At 40.8% G+C, this 24,638-nt stretch overlaps 1 protein-coding gene across 4 annotated transcripts in view; it reads right to left on the reverse strand.

The window, feature by feature from the left end:
• sh2b3 (SH2B adaptor protein 3) overlaps positions 1–22,812 on the reverse strand; it is a 73,582-nt gene extending 50,770 nt beyond the window's left edge. The window contains exons 1-2 of one of the 4 annotated variants that reach the window (XM_085294868.1): positions 22,464–22,812; positions 657–1,790 (exon numbers count right to left, since the gene is read on the reverse strand). In XM_085294868.1, coding sequence (XP_085150994.1) covers positions 657–1,763 — 1,107 coding nt within the window. In that variant the 5' untranslated portion in view covers positions 1,764–1,790; positions 22,464–22,812. Of the gene's footprint in view, positions 1–656; positions 1,791–5,145; positions 5,177–13,402; positions 13,484–22,463 lie in introns of those variants that run through there. The other 3 variants (XM_085294867.1, XM_085294870.1, XM_085294869.1) reach the window with 3 other exon arrangements.
• Positions 22,813–24,638: the final 1,826 nt, after the last annotated feature.

Below are 24,638 nucleotides of genomic sequence, written 5' to 3' on the forward strand. Positions count from 1 at the left end.
TAATAAAGGCAGATAAAGATATTCATACTAGCCTGACTAAATAAACTTTAAAAAATTGAGAATAGTGCCATCGGTACCATTCTTACACTTCATGCATGCAACTAGAGGCGAGCAATCAGGCCAGAAGATCATGCAAGGGTTTTACAATTCATGATATAAATGATACTTCTTTCGCATATTTAGTTTAACTCGTGATCACATGAGTAGTTGTGTACACGTGAGATGGGGCTAGGCCGGGGCTAGCTGGTTACCAGTAGTGGAGCTTTCAAAATAAAATACTTACACATAGCAGCATTAATGATTTAGTCTGTATGATTTCTCTGCAATGTGGCAGATAAAGAAAGACCACGGTAAACGATTGTGAGATCAGCTAAACCTACATGAAACACCAGTCCACTGATAAGGATGTCAAGACAAATCTTTCTCTATCTTTCTCTTTGTAAGCAAAAGTCATGAAGCTGTTTCAGATAGAAACCCCAGGAGTCAAATTTTGTACAGAAAGCTATTTAAAAATAAAAATGAATACTTTTCACCTGCTGTGAACTGTTTTCAAAGAAATGCCCACATATTATCATGTGAAACCACAGCTGAGCTGTTAGAGTTTAGTGAATCGCGTGTACGATGAATATAAAGTGTGCCAAAGCTTGTGTTTTTACCTTTGGAGGATCATAGAGCTCTAACTGGTAACTTTCCCCTGCTCCTCTTCCTCCTTGAATGTCTCTGATCCTCCTGACCAGCAGGTGGCAACGCTGCCAGCGGGGCTGTGAGTCTGAAACAGTTTCGTCCACCAGAAAGTACCTCAACTGGCCCTCTTTACAGCAGCCGCTCGCCTCGGATCGCCTCTGCCTTTTACTACGAAACCTATTGAAAGGAGCCATGATCAGCTCCTTCATTCCAGGACGGTGTGAAGCAGCTGTGGGTGTGGCTTCGGAGGAGTGGGAAGAAGAGGATGACACCTCTTCGCTGATGGAGGAAACTGCACCCACTCTGTCACCATTATTTGGAAGATTACTGTTGGTGGTGGTGGGGTTCCTAGGGGTAAGGTCCCGGGATGAGCGCGGACTGGCTTGGGGTGATTTCTTTAAAAGCTTATTTACAGACTTCCGGATTTGGCTGAAAGAGAAATGTGTGACTTCTGAGTTTTCAGGGTTCGAGGTTAAAGAGTCAGAAGAGTACCGTTCAGATACCTGGCGATGATCTGTGCCAGAGATCTCCTCGTTGCTATGGCTATGAATCACCAGTGTCCCGCTGCCAATTGTGCGAGATCCTGAAAAGGAGTTTCCCGCAGCGCATCTCAGTGGCAGCTCCTGCTCCCGGCTCAACACCACCGGCTCCACTTTCGGTGACGCAGTCAGTGGAGCAGCTCCTCCATTTGGTCTGCCAGTCTCCCGATAGTCCTGCACCCGAGGCAAAGTCCGCACTCGAGTGATTACAGGCTGAGGACGAAGGACCACTGGAGACGATGAGGGAGCGCTACCGGAGGCGGCAGAGCTTGTGTTCTGACCCAGTGGCGTGCCGTCTTTGTCGACCTCGCAGCAGAAGTGTTGCTGGAAGAGGTCAGTAAATTGCTTTGAAAAGGTCTCTGGTGGAAGCACATCATGGTGTGGTCGCTCTCTTGCAAAACTCCGGTAGTGCCGGGCCAGCTCCTGGGCTGCGGCGATGGCATGCAGCTCGCAGAATTCCGTCCAGCCTTTTTGGGCAACTGCCACACCTTGGCCTGCTGCTGTTGTGGTGTTGGCTGGATGGATAGTGTTACCATTCATTGCAGTAACCAGAGTGGATGAGAATCACTGCGGAACAGAAAAAGAAGGCGGGTAAGAGAAATGAATGGATGAAGCATGGAAGAAAAGAACGAAAAAAGCCAGAGGAGCAAATAACGAGAGCAAGATATAGGAATGCAATTAGATCAGGATAATGTGGAGGGTTGTGCAAGACATGCAGCACTAAACATGGGAAATGGCACAACAGTTACAGCACATTTTGAATTGCTTCAAAGTTTAAAAACAGTTCAAACACTAAGAAAGAACATTCAAAACTCTGATTTCATCTGAGCTTGATCTGTAACCACACAAATTGGATTACATGGGCCTGCAAAAAATCTCTGGCAATCAACCAGAGTATCCTAGAACCCTGAAAACTCAGAAGTCACACATTTCTCTTTCAGCCAAATCCGGAAGTCTGTAAATAAGCTTTTAAAGAAATCACCCCAAGCCATGATGTGCTTCCACCAGAGACCTTTTCAAAGGACAATCGGTTACCATTCAGTTAATGGGAGAAAACGCAGCGAGTGTACACATTTTAAGTAAATTTCAGGAAATTGTTTCCTACAGCAGAGGCGAGCAGAGAGAAAGGAGAAACTGCGTTCTAACCTCCACTGATATGGATGATGGCAACTCAAGTATTTTATGAATGGAAACAGTAATTAGTCAGTCAGACAGAAGGTGAATGAGGCCCTGACTGAGGAAGTACGGTTAGAAAATCTCTCAATCAGCCACGCTGCCTGTATTTTCATCCGTGTGTTTGTGTACTTACACGTGACCTATTTTAATGGTCCTTCCGTTTTTTCCCCCCCAGTGTATCACTCACGTTTTAAAACACGATACACAAACAACATGATTATTCATTAACTTAACAAACATCATAAGTGTAGTGAAAACAAAAGTGTTTATTTATTTATTTATTATACTTAAAGGGGATTTCTTTAAGTACAATTAACACGAAAAATAAATAAATCAGTGGCGTTGGTGGAGGGGGACAGGCTCATCCGGTAGAGAGCGAGGCGCATATTAATGAGCGTTTTTGACCCTATAACCTGTCTCGCAAGGGTAACCACTTCTGCCGGCTAGCCTCCACCACAACATCTGCAGGTGTGGGTGGGGGGGGCAACAAGGGGCCCAGGCAGAAGCTGACTTAATAGACAGAAAGTCGTAGCAGTCAACCAAAGGGCATTTCAGTCATATGCTGCCGAAACCAGGTTTAGTGAGAGACTCTCAAAGATATGGAGAGAAAAACAGCTGCAGACAACATCTAATAAACCTCCTGAAAGATTTTAAAAGTTTTTAGCTTCTGTTGGACAGCTCTTGTTGACCAAAGCCGCGCTTTTCATAATCTTTGCTCAAACTGAAGTGAACACCGACTGAGTTTGGACTTAATGAATGTGGCAAAATCTTAAAATTTTAAACTGATTAATCATCCAACCTTAAACATTCACACACGCAACCTCATTTTATGAGTGAGACAGTAAAGATGTGACATGTGGTAATATACTGCACTGAACTTGATGTGTTCGGGTTGCCTTGGAAGGCTTGGCCTCCTACAGTAGGGCTCTGCTACTTTTTTTTGCGTGCACTGTTTCACTTCCTTGCTTCTGTTAATGCACAGTGCTTCAGTGTTTGCTGATTAGTCTAATCCCACAGGGCTTTCTCTGTTTAAACTTGTGGCTTTTCTTATAATAATCACTAAATTGAAACTATCAAAAGCCATCTACCATTTTACTCATCAGGGCCCACAACTACATTATCAACTGTAGGTACTGCATCATTTGGTGCACGAAGAAGTTAACACGCAGCTTCTCTGTACAGTGCACACGTGTTTCAACCTGTCCACCACCGTTAAAAAACTAGTACTGTTGTAATTTAAAAGAACTCCGTGGTTAACAGCTTTAACCACACAGTTCATCAGAATAAAGGAAGGATGTATTCCTAAGTATTCAACAAGCCCTTCTCTTTTCTTTCTTTTTAAACGCCCATTTGCTGTGTGTGTGTGTGTGTGTGTGTGTGTGTGTGTGTGTGTGTGTGTGTGTGTGTGTGTGTGTGTGTGTGTGTGTGTGTGTGTTTATCCCTTTTTGACCTTGAGTATACTAAACAAATAGGCATAGGGGATCAGGGAGAACACATTTTTGGGCATGTAGCATAAGGATGACATAAAAGTGTGTTGACTTGGAAGTGAGTAGCCCAGGCATGACTGGTAGCTGGAATAACTGGACACGACTTCTGTTCAGATATAGCAAGATTCAAGTGACGTTTAGAGACAGCCAATGACGGCAATGAAAGAGTCCCATTTTTGGTAGAATAAAGAAGCAGATTTGGGTCTTCTGGAAATGAAAGAAGACAAATATGACTGGACATTTAGAGTCTTTTTAGTCCTAAAACGCTGACATATTAAATTCTGAAGCAGACAGGAAGAGCCATAGATAGGATATTTAAAAAAAAAAAAGGATGTAGCTACTGTGATATCAGCTGTGTGGACTTTTGGAGCACCCATTTTGGTACTTTGCGCGTGTTCATCTTAAGTTTTTGTTTCGATCCAGACGTGGCCATATTGGAACAAGAAGGCAGAGCTGTGGCATTATCACCTGGTGCTGGTGCAAGCTTACTTAGCAAGGTGTTAACTAAAACAGAATGTTTCCTGACTCCATCGAATGGACAGAAGACGCCCACAATGATGCCGAACTTTAAGTCTTAATACGATTTAGCCAGGAAACAGGAAAAAAGAAACTTCTGAAGGGGGGAAAACATCTGTAGAGACCATAACTGATTTTTGTGCTAAACTGTCAAAATGTTTCATTTCTGCACTAACTAAATGTGGGCATTTTACCACGAGAGTCTATGGCGACTGATTCACTTTTGGCACCTACTTCAAATAGCCATTAGTTGCCATCTGCAGTTCTTGGCACTTCTACATTGGCTTAATTTTATAACTGGAAGTTTGTGCTTGGATATAAGACACTCAAACCCACCACTGGAAGAAATACAGTCACATACACAGACATACATACAGAGGTGAATTTAAGCTTCATCTTAAAACTGCCACTTTGCATGTGTAAACACTGCAGACACATGGTGTAACTAACAGACTGTAACTAGCATACAACAACTAGTCAGATTTCTTCTTATGTGCTGCACAGTAAAGCGGTGAACACAGGTAGAATATTCACCATAACCCAAACCAAAAGCAACACCTCAAGGTGCCTTTAGCAAAGAAGTCAACATGCATTATATATAAGCTGCTTCTTTTTCTGCCCTGCATGTCTTTCCATAATAAAGTGTTGAGCAACAGATGAACAGTTAGACTATAAGACGTAAACTGCAGTATCATGAACAGGAGTTTAACCTTCTAACTTCAACATGTGCCTACAGTACATACCATCTTCCTCCAGTGCTGCAGAGAAGAGTCTAATCGGCATACAGGAAGTGTGAGAGTGCTTTTGCATATGGGTGCGTGTGGGCTGTTGTGTCTCTGTGTCTGGTGGGGGGGGGTTGTCACAGACTGTGGTCCAACAGATCACAGACAACCACAAGAAACAGGGGGTGGGGGGATGGGGGGGTCGCGCTGTGGTCGGGCCAAAACATGGAGCAACGCGTCTTGTTATCTAATTTCTCTCTGTGTCCTGAGCGACAACCTTCTGAGATGAAGACTTGTAAAAGTCGTGAGGTCACATCTTAAAATAAGCGTGCCGTTTTTTCATTAGCACCATCAAACATATCAAGGGGACACGTACGTCAATGAGGCAGTGAAAAGTTGGCATCGTGAAATATTGCGTCACTAAAGTTCCTGGATGTGTCCTGTCACAACAACTAATCCCCTTCCTGTACTTTTTCAGAGCATGCTCAGTGCATGCCTCACTTTGCCCCTTCAGCTGGCCTCCCAGAAGCTTGGTTCTATCTGCCTGGCCAGCCCAGCGATGACTCAGCACTGCCTAGAGAACATACACACACACATGCACACAAAAACACAGACACACACTTCCTCTCGCCGTATCCATTGGGGTCTTGGCCGCCTCCGTTCCCAGGGTTTTCCCTTTCTTTTCATCCTCTCTGTCCTCTGAGGATCTCCAGATGTGTTTGGACTCAAACTTCCTTGACTTTTTACCTTGACGAAGAGCCATATTCAAACTGTGAGGGGAAACAAAAAGGCTAACACAGTGTTTGTGTCTCCTTTCTCTGTTCTTATCCGGGACCTCTAACCTCAGCTCAGTGTTTTGTTATTGTATTATTGCTTTCCTAGACAGCATTCGGCAGGAGACGGCAGAAAAAAAAGCCAATCCAAACACACGAAATTGCAACTGGAAAACATTTGTGCACTCCTGCCTTTTTTCCTTCCTCACCTTACTCATCACTCCCTCAAGCTCCTTCTCCTCCCCTACAATGCCCGCATTCTTCTTCTGCGAAGCACACGCACGCTCGCGATGGCACACTGATTGCTTTCTTCGTCTCTCTCGTGGGCTTTACAGAAATTTGGCACCGCTTTTTTCTCCCCCATCGACACCACAAAACAACCTGAGGAACTGCTGCACTGTGTCGAGATCAACGTCAGATTTTTTTGGCAAGAAGAAAAAAAGAGAAAAATGATCTAACCAAACAAATGCTACTGTGAAACTACTGATGCAGCAAGTCAACCACTGCTGTTTAAAAGAGCAAACAGGTAGTGACGCATACCACACAAGTCTTTAATGGACAAATGCAAAATGTCAAACAAGTGTCAAAACGCAGCAGCTAGTCACACTTGCTGACATTTAGACAAATATAAAACAATCTCTTCTGAGCATGTGACATGAGGCAAAGTCCTTCTAGAAGCAAGCCTAACCACTCAGCAGCCATCTTGAATCACCTCCACAATAACTTAGGCAGTAATTATCTATTATCTAAATTAGCTTGTAGTTGGTCAGTGAATATAAAAACTGTATCCTGACCTTGTCCTATAAAGTTAACCACACACCAGGTCAGGTTGCAAGACACCACAATGAGTCACACAGCTCTCATCTATCCCTAATACTCATGATGTACACGCTCCAGAAGTGGACATAAAAGAGTCTGATTTTAATCAAGACGGAAGGAAACAGGATGTGTGAAACACAGACATGAATCGATCTTGTTAGCGTGAGTAACCTCATGACTCAGGACTTACTGGGGAAATTCATGTGTTATATTGCGGCATTTTATTCCCACTAAATGGAAGTGCTAGCAGTATGATTTACAGTAAACAGCGTCCTGGATGTGGTCTGCAGGGAACAGAGACAACATGATCTTTTGCTCAATATTTTTTTGTTTGCACAAACATTAACACCACATGGCTCCTCTCAAAAAGAAAAGAAAAAGCTTTTTTTGGAGCAAAACCAAGAAAATAAAATCTCCCAAGACCGCGGCTTATATAACACTACAACTCATAGATAATAATCTATGCTGCTGGTGGATGTAGACTGCTATTTATATCTCACAGGCCTGGTATCAGCTCTCACACACCACTGAGTTACCCTGTTGTCCCCATTAGGGAACAGCTCGTTTGATGCAACGGACACACACATCCATGAAAGTGTTGAAGTGACCTGAGTTTTCAGGTCATGCATTCAAATTAGGAAGTAGGGGTCTGGTTCGAGAGCGCTGCAGCACCTCTAATGGCCACTAGATGCTGGATGCATAACCGAAATGCAGACTGGGTGGGAAAATGTTACAAGTCTGACAAGTGCTAAACTACCTCGTAAAATAAGATTTTAAAGGGTTTTAAAAACAAGTTTACTTAACCAATAAACTGATCTCGAGGCTCCTGTGAGTTTGTATAAGGGAGAATTTTTGAGTCCCGCTGCCAACCGAAGCTGAAATGTTTTGTCACCGGAGTCACATGGCAAAAAAAGCATAATTAAAATAATTTTAGCTTAAATGTAAAACATTTGATGTTGGTAAACGTCAAATAGCTCAATTATCTAATTTATGTTTTTAAAATTTACTTAATGGCTTGGAGTTTTAAGTGGTTTAACTCAAGTTTGCCAATGTAAAATTATCAGACCTTGCATACTGAAAAATGACAGTATTGGAAGATCCTAACAACGACAAGATGACTATATGCCAATGAGTTCTCTGAAACAGTATCAATTTAATTTCAGCAGATTCTGTACATCTCGGAGTTGTTGGGTTTTTTCATGCTAAAAGTACTCAGCACTCCTGACAATACTCAGCTCAGTCCTTGATAGTACCAAAAAGGCACAGCCTCAGCAGCTCTGACACTGGTTACTGAACAGGTGCAGGCATAAATACTCAGAGAGCAGCAGCATTAACTTGTCCTTCATTGCTGTTCCACACTTGTTGTGACATTCGGTCAGTGTGTTGCTCGACCGTCTTTCCACTGTTACTGGACAGCTGGTTAAGCTAGGAAGAGGTGCACAGCGTGGAAAAGATGACTAGCACCTTGTTATGTTGCTACAGCTGTTTTTGCCACTGTAAACAACTGGAAAAAGCACGCCAGACTCAGGAAAAATAGACAAGACTTTGCAGATTTATGGAGATTACATTTGGATGTTTCAAAGCATAGCATTTTTCATAATGTAGTCTTCTTTTCCAGCTACTAAACTACCATTAAACTGGTCCAGGAAGGCTATTGGTGTTGCACTTTTCTCCTTATGAAAGTAAGGGGTCAGCAACCTCTAGTCACTAAAGGAAATATATGTATTCCCCAACAGGTGGCTGTTTCTAGGTGAAACTGGTCACAAAGAGGATGCTATACCAAAAACCTCAATGTGATAGTTTTGGCTGCAGATTTCTACAGTCGCCCATAGTTTGCATGATGCCAACTTGATCCAAGTTTGATTTTGAAGGCAACCGGTCTTGTTCTCAATTTACATCACACTCCTCACAGTTTTAACATCACTTGGCAAACATGTTCGCAAACAAGTCAGCATCTTCCATGCAAACTATGGACACCCACAACAATCTGCTGGCAAGCAGCTTGGTTTCAAGCAGGTTTTCAGCGCAGTGCTTTTTATTTGTTTTTGTTTCTAATGTCTCTGTAAAGCACTTTGAATCACCTTGTTGTTGAATTGTACTATACAAATAAACTTGCCTTGCCTTGCCTTGCAGTACCACACAGGCAGCAATCACCAGCAATCACTTGCCATTCAACTGAGGAATACACATTTTCCAGAGTGACCTGTGGTTTTCAGGGGATCACCAGTCATTAGGCATGTGTGGCCGGGGCTTGTCAAAACCTATAGTCATGTAAACAATATCGCCTAAATAATCAACTAGCCAACTCTATGATTATAGCTCTACTAATCAGCAAATCATTTTAAAATAAAAAATGTTTATAAAAAATTCCAAATTCACTGAATTCACAGTGGAAATCAAGCGAACTTTCCCTAAAGAGCAAGCTGTGAAGAAATTGTAAACTATAAGAATAAAAAGATAAATATGAGAAACTAACGACAGCAGAAGTGGAATTGAACTCCTTTTTGCACAAAGACAGGAAGAAGATGCAACCACAGGCGCAATAAACATTAGTTACTACTTGACTGCTACACATCAGCTCCAACACTGCACTCCCGCCAGACCCTCCAGACATGACATCACAGACACTACCTCCATGTTTTTTCAGACACACTTAAACATGAATAGATATCAGATTGTTGGGCGATGAGCTAAACTGTTTGCTCTTGCTCTAAAACACACAAACATACAGATGTGTGAGCAACTGGTCTGGGAATGTGTGTACATGTACACCTCTATGTGCTGATTAGTTGTACATTATTGCAAAAAATAGGATGCAGTCCTAACTGTCACGCTCATTAAGTAAAATGCAATTTACAGCGAACCACATCCGTCCGACCTTTATATAGCCCGAGCCTTATTACCGACATCAGCCGGATCCAATCTATTGCTTATGACTCAATTAATATGCATGGCATAGAGGCTCACAGAGACATCAAACACTCGGCGTTTCCTGTAAAAACTGCAGTGGAAAATTTATATAAATCACACACACAAAAACCTAAAGCCAAAAAATAAAAAAAACAACACAGCAACATGTGCATCCAAGGAACTCGGGTCAAAAACAGATTTTATTACCTCTGAATTTTCACTCCCTGAATCATTGAATGAATCAGAGATACGGATAAACTTATAAAGCAGGGGCACAGTAAGTGATTGTAAGAGGGGGGAGAAGGCAATAAAGCAGTGAGAAAAGGAAGAGGAGGAGGAACAACAGTCACAAGGACAGAGAGAAAGACAGATGGGCGGATAATGAGAGGCCAGGCAGGAAGTGAGAATAACAAGCAGGAGAAAGCTGAGAGGAGAGGAGACGGCGCCAGGTTTGTGGATGAAGGTCCAGGTGGCAGAGCACAAGAGGAAAGGAGACCAAAGGATCACTGCTCTGCTCTGCCTGGGCAGCAATCACAGCAACAGGAAGCCCTGCCCTGGCAAGCAGCAAACAGTGCACACATGCAAAGACGCCGTGCATGTACACTCACATGCACACCAACGTGCTGCCTTACGTGAGGAGAGAACTAGAATATCAAGTACAAGTGTTACTTAAAATATTTAACTGTGAGCATGATGAATACACATTTGAGGTGAAAGCTGCAAGTGAAAAAAAAAAACAAGTGGTTCTGGGAACTTTTCTGCTTTCGTATTTTAAGGCTAAATCGCAGTACACAATACACATCATGATATTTTAGAATAACCTCTAAATTATTTTATACATGTTCGATTTATCTACTCTGATACATACACTACACTGATTACTTAATAATGACCTAATATGTTAAATTTAAAGGTACAGTGTGTAAAATCTCACCACTAGATGTCAGTAGATTGCAGACTGCCATCAACTGTATCCTGTTTTGTTATTGATCCTGTTTTTGCCGCTATTAGCAACACCAGTCTTTGGAATTAGGGGTGAGTTTTGATTATCGATTTATCGATTAAAATCAATTCTAGCTTGGATAACGTGATATCGATTCATTAAAATCCTGAATCAATTTTTTAATGTAAATTTATTTTGCCCGAAACGCCAGAATCTCAGGTTAAACCTCACAAAATTTCAACAACCACCAAACAGCTAAAACAGTAAATGAGAGCAGGTACACGGATTCTTCACAAAGATGCAAACACAAAGCGCTGACCCGCCGACAGATCAGAATCAGCGAAATGTCGCCTTTCTCACCCAATGGCACGGACACGGTCGGGGCCGAAACCCGACAGCTCGCTGATTCTGATGTTTCGGCGGGTGCGCGCTTTGTGTTTATGTCGTTTTTGCGCTGATTCTGAAGCTGCAGGTTTGATCTCTCTCCAAACAATATTGACTGAAAACGCTTAGCTGTGTCTCTGATAAACCCTCTGTAAGTTTGCTCTGCTTCATGCTTCAACAGCATCAGGTAATGTTCATATGCTGATTAACGGTTTCCTTCTGTTTTTGATGTACTGCAGAATATTTTTTATAAAAGCCCAGGCCTGGAAAATCGCCTTCATGTTTTTCTGTGTTTTATCCTCAGTTACTTTGACACAAAGGCATCTGCTGTGATGCTTAGACCTTTGATAAAGTCTCGCAAGTGTCAGCTTTCTTTTTATAGATATAAAAATATGGAAATGTACTGATACGTGATCAGAATTATAATATTTCTGACTGTCTGAGGCAAAATTTCCCCGATTCAAATCAAATCGAACTGAATCGAATCGTGGATCGAATCGATTCGGGACCTTGTTAATCGGAATTGAATCAATTCTAGAAATCAGTGACGACACCCAGCCCTATTTGGAATGGAGCTAAGGTCATTGGACTTGGACACTTAGCGAATAAACTGTCATATAATCAATCTATTTATCAAAGGGAAAGTGTCATTTTTAGGACACCTAAGCCTAACATTAGCCAGCATAATGTTAGCTTATAACCATCTGTTAATGATCGGTTGTGAGCCAACTCCTGAGAAGGAGAATAACCAAAAATAACTATCAAAAAATAACTAGGCATGCTTACGCACGTTTTCGTCTCTTCGCCACTACATAATGTATTTTAATAATTATAATTCCCCAAAACAGCTCCTCAGATAACCTAAAGAGTATGAAATATATGATGTATAAAAAGCATCCCACTAAACTCATTTACTTCTAAGCCATTACAAACTCCTGCACAACCCTACAAGTTTTAAAGAAGTTTAAAAACAACAGCTAAGTTGTGATTTCAGCTATAGGGTATTTCTAACTTAGACTAAGAGGGTGGATGATATGCGAAAGTGGCTGATGCTAATTTGGCATATGATCTTCTTTTCAGAGAAATGGCGCAGACAGTGTCATTAAATAAATATATAATTAAGTGCAATTCAAGCATCCTCTCTCCACAAGAACAAAGCAAAACCGAGATCATTTGTGACACAGCTAAGGTTCATCATAGCCTGCACGATGCACCTTGGAGGTGCAGATTTATGCACTGGACCTTCAGCTTAGAGTTGCATGGGTTTTTTTTTATCCACATGCACACAAAAAATCATATGATCACATCAGCTAAGCTAAAACTGTTGAGAGAAAAACTGTAAGTCAGATCATAATTCAGCACCGAAAGCTTGTGACATGATCATTTGGTCAGATATACGAGAGCACACAAAAAGCCAAATTAGCTACAAAATGTTCCCGCTGAAGAACAGCTGGTAATTTTAGCTCTTATCAACATGATATTAATGGGAGGAAATGGGTCGGCTTTTATCGGCTTCTGAGATAAAAAAATAAACCGAGTCACAATATGAAACTGAAAAGATGTGAAATCGCTAATTGTTTTTTTGCCATCACTCCACTGAGACACGTCGTCACTAGTGATCTTAGTATTATGATTACTTATTTTTGCTATGTTTTAACACTGTTGCTATAGATGGGAGAGTGAGAACGGCGAGAATAAACAGTCATTACAATCCCATTTTAAGCAGCAGCAATCACGTTAGCAGCCTGATACAGAAACTGCTTTGGTCTCTATAGCTTATTTCTCTTTAATAACTGTAGAGTGGATGAATAAAACCATTTAGATTTTGACTGCCTTGATTGACAAGTATACCAACAGAGACCATTATAACCAGTAGCTGTCTACTAATTAGTCTTCATTCAAATCCTCTCAACCATGCCTTTTTGAGCATATTAAGTTAATTTTTTTAGAACATGTGGGCACCACTGAGTGAAAGTTCAATTTTATCTTTTTTTTAGTACTTTCAGATTTTAGATACAACTAACCAAGTTTTCTACTGTTAGCTGTTAAGTTAGTGACAAGACAAACTGGCAGTAACCAATAACCTAAACTAAATACTTTAAAACGAGGAATCAAGAAATTAATAGGTACTGCTTCAGTGGCTGCCTCCATCCAGTCTTTGTTAATGTTTGTTTATAATGGAGCACTGTAACAAAAAATAATTTCCCTTAGGGATCAATAAAGTATTCTGATTCTGATCTTTTATGTACAGTCTACGATACGAACTAGCAAATTTATACTTTCATAACTTCTCTAGTTTGATCGGTAAACTAAGAAAAAATATCGCCATGCCTGTGAAGAGTCTGCTTCATGGCTGTAAGTGTACATAAAGTTAATAAATGTCCCACCAAGTTTGATCAACAACATCCATAAAAAACAAAAAAGCCGACATGAATAAAAATCCACATACCACTACTATCCAAGTCTGTTTTCAAGAGAAAAGGGTCCAGGAATTCGCTCTAATACAGCCACCATTCAATATTGTTTTGACAAGCACAACTGCCTGCTGTACTGATAGGCAACATACCAGTTAACACAAACCGACATCATGTGACCTTTTTTCCATTCCTTTCACTTCATGTTTTATACTTGAATGCAACAAGCTGCTCTGCATCACGCCAAAGTGGCACGGCCTGACATCAGCTACCCGCAACGAGCTGCGTTGAGGCCGATTGATCAGGTGCATAAAAGCAGAGGCCGACATGAAAAAGACATACAGTCGCAGGGTTGGGATTGGCTGAGGCTTACTGTTCCTGTTTGTGTGAAGTGAGATGTGAAAGAGCTTTGATAATACATAGAGCAGAAAGCGAGACGCACACAGCTTACATAATTGAAGAACATATTGTAAAGGAGGAAGTAGCGCTGAAACATGAGATAACTTTGGGCTTAACTTCCCATAGCCCGAGGAAAGCATCAGCTGATTCAAAGGTATAACATGAGGGGAGGCGGCGATTGCAACTACTAGGCACAGCCAGAGCCCAGTGGTGTTGTTATACAAGTTTAATCTGGATATCACAAAGACATGGATAAGCTTTGGCTCTGTAATCCCTGTTCCAAACACTAACTTGTTGCTCTGTGAGAATGAGCAGGAAACCTTTTGTCTAACACATGTCAAAGGAAAACAATTCGGATGTAGCCATATTACTCACAAAGAAGCTACGGAGTAAGAGCAGGGGTGTAACAGTACTGAAACTGAGACTGAAATCACACTACAAAGATCTGCAAATCTGGACTTGCCATGCCATAAGATTGAAAGTGTTAAAATATTCCTATATTAGAAAATATGTTGACCAGCCATCTATCCCACATGGTGATAGAAGTCCTTCAAGTTTCCCGAAAATGCACTTTTTCAGGTTTCCTTCATTGAATTATCAGAAATAAGGTCAAACATCCAGGATTGCCAGTGCTTGTTTCTTTTATTTTGTATCATCATCATCAAATTGGTGCAGTTTTTATATCTCATCTTTTATATCTCAACAGACAGATGCTTAAATTTATGCTCAAAAATTTGATTTTGGCTTTAAATTCTGAAAACGTGTTTCTTCAGACCTGAAGATTTCTTTATCGGTGTGTTTTAAATTTATGTCCTTATAAAGACTCAAAAATGCTGAAAAAATAGGAACGATTAAATAGCACTAAATGTAAACCCAATTCCACGTGCTTCAGTGTTGGCCAGTACGTCGGCTGTACTGATATACTCTTTATAATGTCAAGCGCGATATGAATTTTTCAAATACCACTACAGTGCTGAACAGATAACATACCCACTGTGGCTTTCAAGTGGTTTAAATGTACTTACTAGAGGCCACAAGAAATGGTGATGGGGCCTAGAATAAACTGATCAGTCTTCCAAAAGCTAAAATACCTCACACTGATGCTCCAGGAGAATCAGAAGGAAATATCTTGTAAAAAAAAAATCTCCGCGTTAGATGTGGAGTGAAAGCAGGGGGTGTAACAGTTGTGAAACCGAGACCAAAATCAGTCAAACGTCTGCCCGTGTGGAGCCTGCTTTAATCATACTAGTCGCAAATGAGGAGTTTAGTTTTTATCTGTGACCCAATCAGAAATCACATGATCAGGCCTCTGGCAAAAATAATTTTTATCAGTCTTCTTTTGAAAGAAAAAAACTAACAAAACCTAAAGCTGTAATCTAAAACCGCTGTTTCTGAGAATTGTTACACCAAATCAGACCTTTACCGGACCTGATTGTAATGAAGTGTTTGCCTGTAACACAGACCTCATTGTGTGTTGTGTTTTGTCAGCTTTGAGGCCTGTACTGTCTGTGATGCCTGTCATTTGCTGCTGACTTCATTCCCTCCTCACATGTCAAATCCACACAATCAAAGCAAAGTCATAACTTGCCTCTCTCTTTTTTCTTTTGCCTGTTGCTACACGAGCCCTATAGTTTAGTATTTCCTTCACATGCCAGGGTCAGGATAATGACAGACTGCAGATTGTGTAAAGATGTTTTGTATTAGTCATTGGTAGGATGTCGGACAGCTGGAAGGATGTGTATTAGTCAGGATACATAATATCATCATATTAACTGTTTCATTTAAGCTAAAACCCCAGTTTTGTTTTCCAGTGCTCAACGTGGATTACTCCTGCACATAGTCTGAATTCCTTCTTATCATCATAGACCCAGCCTTTGCTTTTCCTACTTTCCCAACCTGCCTCCCTGTCTCAGTTCCCACCACAGGAAATAGGCAGAAAGTGGCTGGACTTTATTTCTGTGTCTTAAGAATAGCAGCATTGTGTTATTGTTGTCGGAATGCAGAGGCCTGAGCCCCCCCCCCCCCCCCCCCCCCTTAAGTAATAGCAATTTGCCCATATGTAGTGTATAGCAAGAAACAGTGTACCCAGTACAAAAGACAAGTCTTGACCACTGTTTTTATCCCCTCTTGATTTCTCCAGCTCTGTGATGCAGACTAATGCAAACATAGAAGGGAACAAGAGAATATCCACCACTGATGTGTCACAAATCTGTTGCATTTCTGCGTCATCACAGGATAAATGATACACTCCTGACTTTTAATATTTAATTATTATTTTCCCTAAAGCTACACAAATGAGTCACAATATCAAAAAACACTGACAGGTGGGTTGATCATCTTGTTACAAAGCAATGTTCTGCTGACATTCATATGGATATTACTTTTGACACTCAGCTCCAATAGAGAACCAAAACTGCCAATCAATAAATAAACAGATGTATGAATAATTACAAAGACTAGTGGCCAGACTCACTCACAACAAAAATGGCTGCCTGCAATCCAAACAGATCACTGAAGAACTGAGCCCCTACTCACACAGGTCGAAAACCGAGCCAAAACTTTACCTCTGACCTTTTGGGTACAAAATATCCCCACATTATCAAGAGATATTCAAATTTTGGTCTAATTAGCTTAGAAATTGTTGGCCAAGAACAAATGAGAGTGGTTTTTTTTTTTACCGTTAAACACAAAAATCAGTTCACTGTTGAATTTAAAAACAGCTTCTCAGCTCGACTGTCACCGAAAGCTCGACCTCAACTTCTTACTGGAAGGTAAGGGATCAAAAGCTTAGTTTCAGAAAAGTTGATGACACAATCCTTGACTCAGCTACTCACCACTAAAACTGAGTCAAATCAAAACAATTCAGTCGATTCACACATTCACGACTCAAAACTCCACATACATGTCTGTCTGAAATCCACAAGCACTTTATGAATGAGTCACATGATTGTTCTGATTCACTTTGCCAATATTTAAGAGGTGCAATACTCCATCACTGTGTTGAGTTGTTGTTGGGATTTGGCTGAGACATAATTGACTCCATCATTCACTCAGATCAGCAGTGAATCATCTGCAGGCATCTGACTTCCCGGAAGGCTAGTCTAAACCTTTCTACGTTGGGGCTTATAAGGAGCGAACAGAGTTTCTGTGTTAGGCCTTACAAAGTGCCTCTTTTTGGCACAAAGACATTTCCCAAGAATCCTGTTTTTCTGCACTGATAGCAAATTATGTGCTTGTGATGGGACTTGCTGCAAACTGGACATTTTGTGTGAGAAATGTAATCCTACTTTCACTTCAGCTGAGACACGACTCGTATTTCTGCTAAATAGAAAAACACAGCTCTGTCTGACATGCAAGGGCAGAAAATTCTCACATTTGCAATACTACAACCATGAAGTACTTAGCATTTTTGTAAAAAAATTAAACAACAACAAAAGAATAGCACAGTTTAAATGCAGCGAACAACTCCAGCTCTGCACCACGCAGCCAAGGAATCTGGAAAAACTTGTCATGACGGGCAGTGTTTCTTTGGACAACTTGAAAACAAAACAAACTCTTGACCCCATCATACACCTTCACTGTGTGCAACCACCCACACACACATATCCATCAATGTCCAGCAAATGCCGAGCCTGCAAGCGCACACATGCTTTTAAGTGAGATCCTTATGCTGCTGCAGCTAAATCAAGACTATAATCAACATTCTTCCAACAACAAGAACAAGGGTGCATTGGAATAAAACACACACCCACACACCCACACACACACTCTCTAATTATTGCTGTTTTGGAAAAAACACAGGCACGCATGCGTATCCCCTCTCTAACACTTGCACAAACGTGTTCACACACAGGCAAGTACTTAACCCTAGTGAACGCCTTATATGTATATGTTTGTGTGTGTCTGTGGTGAGAATCCACAGTTAAAGCTAAAATTTTAGGACTCAGATGCCAAAAGCTGTGCAAGTCATATCACATAAACACACACCAACAGCTCAATAATGTCCGGGTTATTGTAGAAAGTCTGTTATGACCAGAAAATAGCCTTCTTTCCTTCCCCTTTTTTTGGTCCTAATTTGTTTCTTCTTTATTTCTCAGTCAACTCCCAGCTCCCTGCCAAATTATCTCCCATGGCTCTCCTCTCTCTTTTGCCGCCTCCTCCCTCTTCCCCACTGAGGCCACTGTGGGTCAGACCTAGAGCTGGGCGATAGAACGATAACGATATGTATCGCGATATAACTTTTACTCGATAGAGAAATCAAGCTATCGCGATAGACCTCACCGCTCTTGTCCTCTTAAAAAAAAAAAAAAAAAAAAAAAGGTCAGACAATCCAAATCAAGTATCTTAGCGCAGAACCGAACCAATCACAGCCGCAGCGTCACGTCGCGTTACGTACAGCACAAGTACCAAGCCGCACGTGTGTTTGTTTGGGAAGCAGCCGGCGGGTAATGGAGCCAGCGCATAATGGAGGAAATGAGTGTGCCGACTAGAAAAATCAACCGAGCATGACCGAAGAGAAAACAGATGATGGTTCCAATGCCGGAGAGATTGTCGAACGGAAGAGCCATAGAAGTTCCGTAGTGTGAAGGTATTTCGGCTATTTCAAGTCTGACAAAAAACAGAGTAGCGTGCACTGTAAATTGTGCCGAAAGCAAGTCTGGAAATACAATAAACTGGTGCATGCGTCACACTGTGCGCCACGTTATTGTTTCGGTGAAATGAATTTCTACAATACTGTTACTGTTAATTCTACTCTCTGCAGTGTTTAAATGCTTACATATACACACAGTTACTGTCCGTCCACACATACGACTCGGTTCTGCTTCTATGCCCCAGCTTTGTTTACTTTTTCCCACCGAGGCTTCTAGACTTCTGATTGGCCAACATTTCGGCACGGTTAGGAATCTAGCGCCACCTGCTGCTTTGGCATGTTCCTAGCAGCGTTTTCCTTCATTTCTGCCTTTATGTGTGGACGGGATTCTTTTTTAAAACGAAAACGGAAAATCTCCGTTTTCAAAAATACCCGTGTACCCGTGGACGTAGCCTCAGTCTCTGACTGGAAGCGCTAATTCGTCATTCGGCTTTTGTCAGACTAAAGTAACTGTTAAAACTGTTTGAAAAGCTAAGCTATACAACAAGGAGAGATTGAGAATTTCCTTTTAGTTCTCAGTTTATTTGATATTGACAAAAGTTAGTCAGTTTTGTCTGTTCTTCTGTAAAACAAACTAAGATTTATTTTTAGAATTAATATTTTGTTTCTAAGTGGAATTGACAATTTAGTCTGTTTCGTTTGTTCTATTTTGAAACTTAAACGCTTTAGCGGCTGCCTTTTGTGTAGTTTGCAATATTTGCCTTTATCTATCTGAAAAAGTCTCATGTTCCTTAAGTACATCTACCCTGTTGAACTTATTATGGGAAATAAATATTTAAATAAAAACAAGCTGCTGATTATTTCACATTTTACTTGTGAGCAACGGCACATTTAAATCTTACAAATATAGTTATTTGGCTTATATCGTGATAGATATCGTTATCGCCTGAAATGAAAAAAACATATCGTGATATGAAAAAATCTCATATCGCCCAGCTCTAGTCAGACCTCTCTCGTGGTCTCATCAGTGGATTTCTTAGAATCCCTGGGGGAAGCGGAAAAGCTGACTCTGATAACATCTCAGTTCAAGACATCGAACCATGACAGTGTCTGATCCGCATCTGATAGCCAAAGCTTCAGAGTTCACTCCTCTCACTTGTTTCTGGATGCACAACTGGTTCAAAAAACAAAAAAAGTAAAAATGATCACGATTAAGCTGCACTCCTTTCTTTCACAGCTTCCAGGATATTAATGTGCTGTATTGCATAAAATCCCCAACCAAGTAATCATATCAAAATGCACTGCTAATCCTGGATCGCACAGGAATGAAAATGTACAGAAAGCCAAAAGGATTTTAAGATCTAACCAGGCTGTCGAATTAATAAAAGTCATAAAACACTAATGCTGTTTAGTTACAACAACACCACATGTGAAGGTTTTGTTCCTTCTATAGCTCCACTCTGATTAGTAAATTGCAATGAGAGCAAATGCACTACATGAATGCCAAAGGTCAGGCATAATGTTCAACTCGAGCTCATTTTTAATGGCATGTCTCTGTTAGAATATACTTGTGATTGTATATTCAGTTTTTTCTTCCCTTTCTTCCTTTGCATTGATACGGTTTTACGGGCATAGCCCACTTGAGATCAAATTGGGTTGCATGTGGCCTATAAGTGTGACACCCCCACTTTAGCCATACCACAAAGAGCAAAAGAGAAGTGAAGACAGAACCAATGCATCCATGCATCAGAAATCAAGAAAATCTGTGGGGAAGTAAAAGGGTTTTTTTCTGAGAAATAACAGTTTCACTTGAGACTACACAAGCCAAACAGGAATCTGGAAGTGCTGCAAACCTGTAAAAAGATTACAGATAGGCTTTAGTCTGTGGAGGGTTTTCACCAGCTTATAACAATGACGACCAAGACTGGAGAATTTTTTAGGATGTATTTTCAAACAAAAGATACTATCACAACAGACAAAAGAGTTAACTTGTGGTTAAACTACAAAAAAAGGAATATTTCATGACTCAATACAGTTTCACCTTCTGATGCAATCAGTTCGGTCATTTTAGTTTGTGTCTGATATAGTTCACTGTTTTCCAGCTGGTATGGCCTACATTACATTCTCTTCATGCTGGAAGCAGGAACTAAAGTCCTTGCTGTCTCTCTTTCGCCTTTCTAATTCATTAATTTCTGCACAGAAGACATAGCCATGGCTGCACCTACATCGCTCACCATCGCTCTTTATCCCACACTGTAAGTTATGGTGACTGAATAGCGCTCCCTTAACCCAATGCACCGTTAAATATTCTCCTGGCTTTGCAGGCCTGTCTGGCATAAACCACGTCAGGTTGGCTCGACAGAGTTAAAATTATCAGCCAAAGAAACTATATACAAAGCCGTGTTACTTTACCACCCAAGAGGGATATTTTTTGCCTCTGTGGCTCAAGGTGTGACTGTTGCATCGAAATGACTCAGTCGTCAAAGTATGCAGACCTCACAAGGTAAATATGTACCCTGCAGGTAAGCTTCAGCACCTGTTAATATCACACAGATCACACACGGGCAAAAGTAAAATAACATAACCAACGAAAAATGTAGAAGAGGCAGAATTATGCAAAGAAAATGTTAACGTGAATGACAGCTCATTATTACCTCCAATATAATGTTGTAATTATATTGTGACCCAAACAGTGGTGCATGTAATGGGCCTTCTAATTTTACTGAAGTCAGCATGTCTTTATGCTATTTTACCCATTTGATGGCGATTAAGGATGGCAAAACATATCTGGTGGTCATGAAAATGTTTTAAATAAAAAATGCATTTAAGCCTTGATGTGGTACTCCCCAAGTTATATCACAACAAAACAAACCCCAATTGAGTGTTAATACATTGGTATTAACATGTTTAGCAGCCTCTGGTGTTTTTTGTTTTCATCTGAACCATAACCCCAATATTTTCCAAAAAGCATCTTAGAATGTAGTTTTCCATCTGCTCTTTACTACACATTTTTTGGTCAGAGGATTTCAGCAACCACCACAGCTAGTGAAGCTTTTACTTTGAAGGATCATGCTCCTGTAGTACACACACAGACCAACGTTGCCACATAAAGCACTCCACATTCACACACCTTGAACTGAACCATCACAACTAAAGGCACAACACGCCTTCACCTTCCCAAAAGTACCTTCATTTCAAAGCTCTAAAAGCTGGAATCGGTGCAAACAAAGACACACACACACACACACACACACACACACACACACACACACACAAACAGCCATGAGCCAGAAATAGACCTGAATTCCTTCCAACACACACACACACCAAAATGAGTACTTTGATTTACTCTCTCTCACACACACAGACACACACTCACACAGCACTGGACTCTCAAACCAAGTGGCTTCTCCCCACTAGTTTCTAATCTCCATCCAGCAGTCATGAATAGGCGCAAACTAAATTTCAGATGCACGTTTTTAACACGGTATTTTTTTAAAGCGCACTTTATCAGTGCCTGTCTCTGTATTTAAATACCTGACACGAATCCCTAAAATCAAGGGTCAGTGGGATTAGTATTGCGTCATCACCATGGCGACCACTGCTGAGTAAATTTGCGCCAAAGCCTTAAACAATTTTTTGAGTGACATAAATTCACTCGAGTTAGTTACAAACTTGCCAACTGCACATTTCCATGTGTGTATATTGTGACAGCTGTGCTCGCTGAGACAGAAGAAGCTGTTCTGTGGTTTGACAGGACCAAGTTAATTTCTAGTTAAAAGAAAAAAAAAACACTTTAGGGGCAAAAGGGAAAAAAATTAAAGGAAAATCTGCGCCAGCACCGCCTGCATGCAACCAACTCGGGAAGCTACTCCTGCAGACCCTTTAAACGATACACAACCACGTTTTTTTTTTTTTTTTCTACATTTCTTTTTTCCGACCTTGAAGAAAAAATGTTCACATGGCTGCTGCATATTTTGGGATTAGTCGCCAAGCGGCTACATTTAATAAAGAAAGAAAAAGAAAGAAAGAAAGAAAAGTTTAGCAATGCTAAGAAGAGAGTGTGGGAGAGGGAGGGGGGGGTGAAAGTTACTGCCACAACATACTCACGTTCTCCGTTATCTCGGATGGGCACCCACCGCAGCACGACGACTAACCAACAAGTTGGACTTCGCATAACGGAAATGTGTTGTGCATTAAAGTAAGTCTAAACGACGTCAGTGAAGAGCAACGTGAAGTGGACACCGGAGGAGAAGCCGTGCGATAAAAAGTCCTTCGCTTTCTCCCTCATTGTGACTGCATGCGACTGGTCCTCCGCAAAAGGGGGGAAAAAAGAGAGAGGAAGAAAACTTTCAGCCACGAACTTGACGCGGAAAAAAATGGTTAGCCCTCGTTTCCGTCAAAAAAAAAAGAAAAAAAAAGTGTGGCGGTCCAGTGAGCTTTCGCGATTAAACTTACTTCCGCATTTGTATTTTCAAAATAAGACTTTCTATCTTAAGGAGGCAATATCCGAATTGTAACACCGTTATTACAGTAGACTAAAACAAAAGTAAAATATTGCGTGGAAAATATTTTACTTAAATTAAATAAGAATTAAAAATGAGTTTCTTTTATAAAGACAAACAAACTGTATGCTTACAAAGCTCATTAGAATAAAAACCACCAAGGTAATGTGCTTAGTTTTAGCGTTTGCTTTTTTCATGTTCATTGAGACTGCAATGTCTACATGATGAGAAGTGTTTGCATTGTAATAGACTGACAAATGCCACCCCAATTAAAAAATAAACACCAAAAGTAACACTGAAACTAATAAAAACTGAACTGAAACAGAACATTTTCCAACAATAAAAACTAAACTGAAATGAGCAGATCCACACAGGAAAGGAACTGAAACTAAACCTAAATGAAAATAAAAATTCAAAGTGAAATGTAATGTACTTTTCTTGTCTTACTGCTCTGTAAAAACAATTTTTTAACCGTACATTTACAAGTCACCTTTTCTGCCTTACATGGCGAAATTAGAATGACCAATAAGTCTATAATGCATGTCTTTGGACTGTGAGAGGAAGGTGGAGTAGAGGAGGAGGCCCACGCAGGCACACGGGAAATGTCCAACCAAAAGGGCAAATGGAGAGTCAGTGCAAATAAGACAGAATACGCGTGTGTGTACTGTAAAGCTGCAAGGAGTAGAGGTAGTGAAGGTGCATGACTTTAAATACCTGGGGTCAACCATCGAAAGCAACGGACAGTGCACAAGAGAAGTGAAGAAGAGAGTGCAGGCCCAGAGACGAGTGTCGGATGTGATTTGAGATAATTACAGCAAGAGTGAAAGGGAAGGTTTACAGGATGTTGGTGAGACCTGCTATGATCTATGGTTTAGAGATGGTGGCACAAACAAAAAGACAGGAGGCTGAGCTGGAGGGGGCAGAGTGGAAGATGTTTACATGTTTGTTGGGAGTGGCCAAGTTAGACGGGATTAGAAATGAGTACATCAGAGGGACGGCTTGAGCGGTTTTAGGACAAAGTTAGTGAGATGGTCTGGACTTGTGTAGAAGAGAGAGACTGGATATACTGGACAAAAGATGTTGATCACAGAGGAGGCTCATGGATGTAGTGAAGGAGAACAGTGCAGATGGTGTGAATCCTATGGATAGGGTCAGCTGGAGCCAGACCATCCACTGTGGTGACCCCTAAAGGAAGCAGCCAAAAGAAAGAGTAGAATTAAATTGTTTTATTCAAATAGATGGCCATTGAGATTGAGATCTTCTTTTCAACAAAGGGCATACAGTTTAAGAGCACAAAGTCACAATGACACAGTATACACGCTCAGAAATGAAAAAAGCTATGTACAAGAGGTCCCTTTAGGGGTTGCCAAAGCAACCCTAAAGGGACTTGCTGTAAATGAGAAGACAGAAGGAAAAAGAAAAAGTACAAGAGTAGTTGCAGATACACAAATATAACATTTTAAAATGCTCCAATGGAATCAGATAACTTCATAGTTTTTTGGGTTTTTTTTAGCTTGTTCCATCTGTGTGCAGGAAAGTATTCAAATGTAGTTCTTCCATAGTTTGCTGTGGGTAAAAGGTACAGCCAAGGTAACAATGTCCTGTGAGCTGACATTTAAAGTCCTATGTTTAAATTCAGGCAAAGAGCAGAGATAACCAGGCGATCTTTGTGGAGTCTTGCAAATAAACCCCATACAGTGCTGTTTAAGATCTCTAGTACAAGATGAGAACAGGACCCTCTGTGATGAAATAGTGATACATGAAATCAACATAAAC

The sequence above is a fragment of the Mchenga conophoros genome, linkage group LG12, assembly GCF_057382185.1.
Source record: "Mchenga conophoros isolate Kocher_MC1m ecotype Shallow Benthic linkage group LG12, M_conophoros_male_GT1.1, whole genome shotgun sequence".
Taxonomy (NCBI): Eukaryota; Metazoa; Chordata; class Actinopteri; order Cichliformes; family Cichlidae; genus Mchenga; species Mchenga conophoros.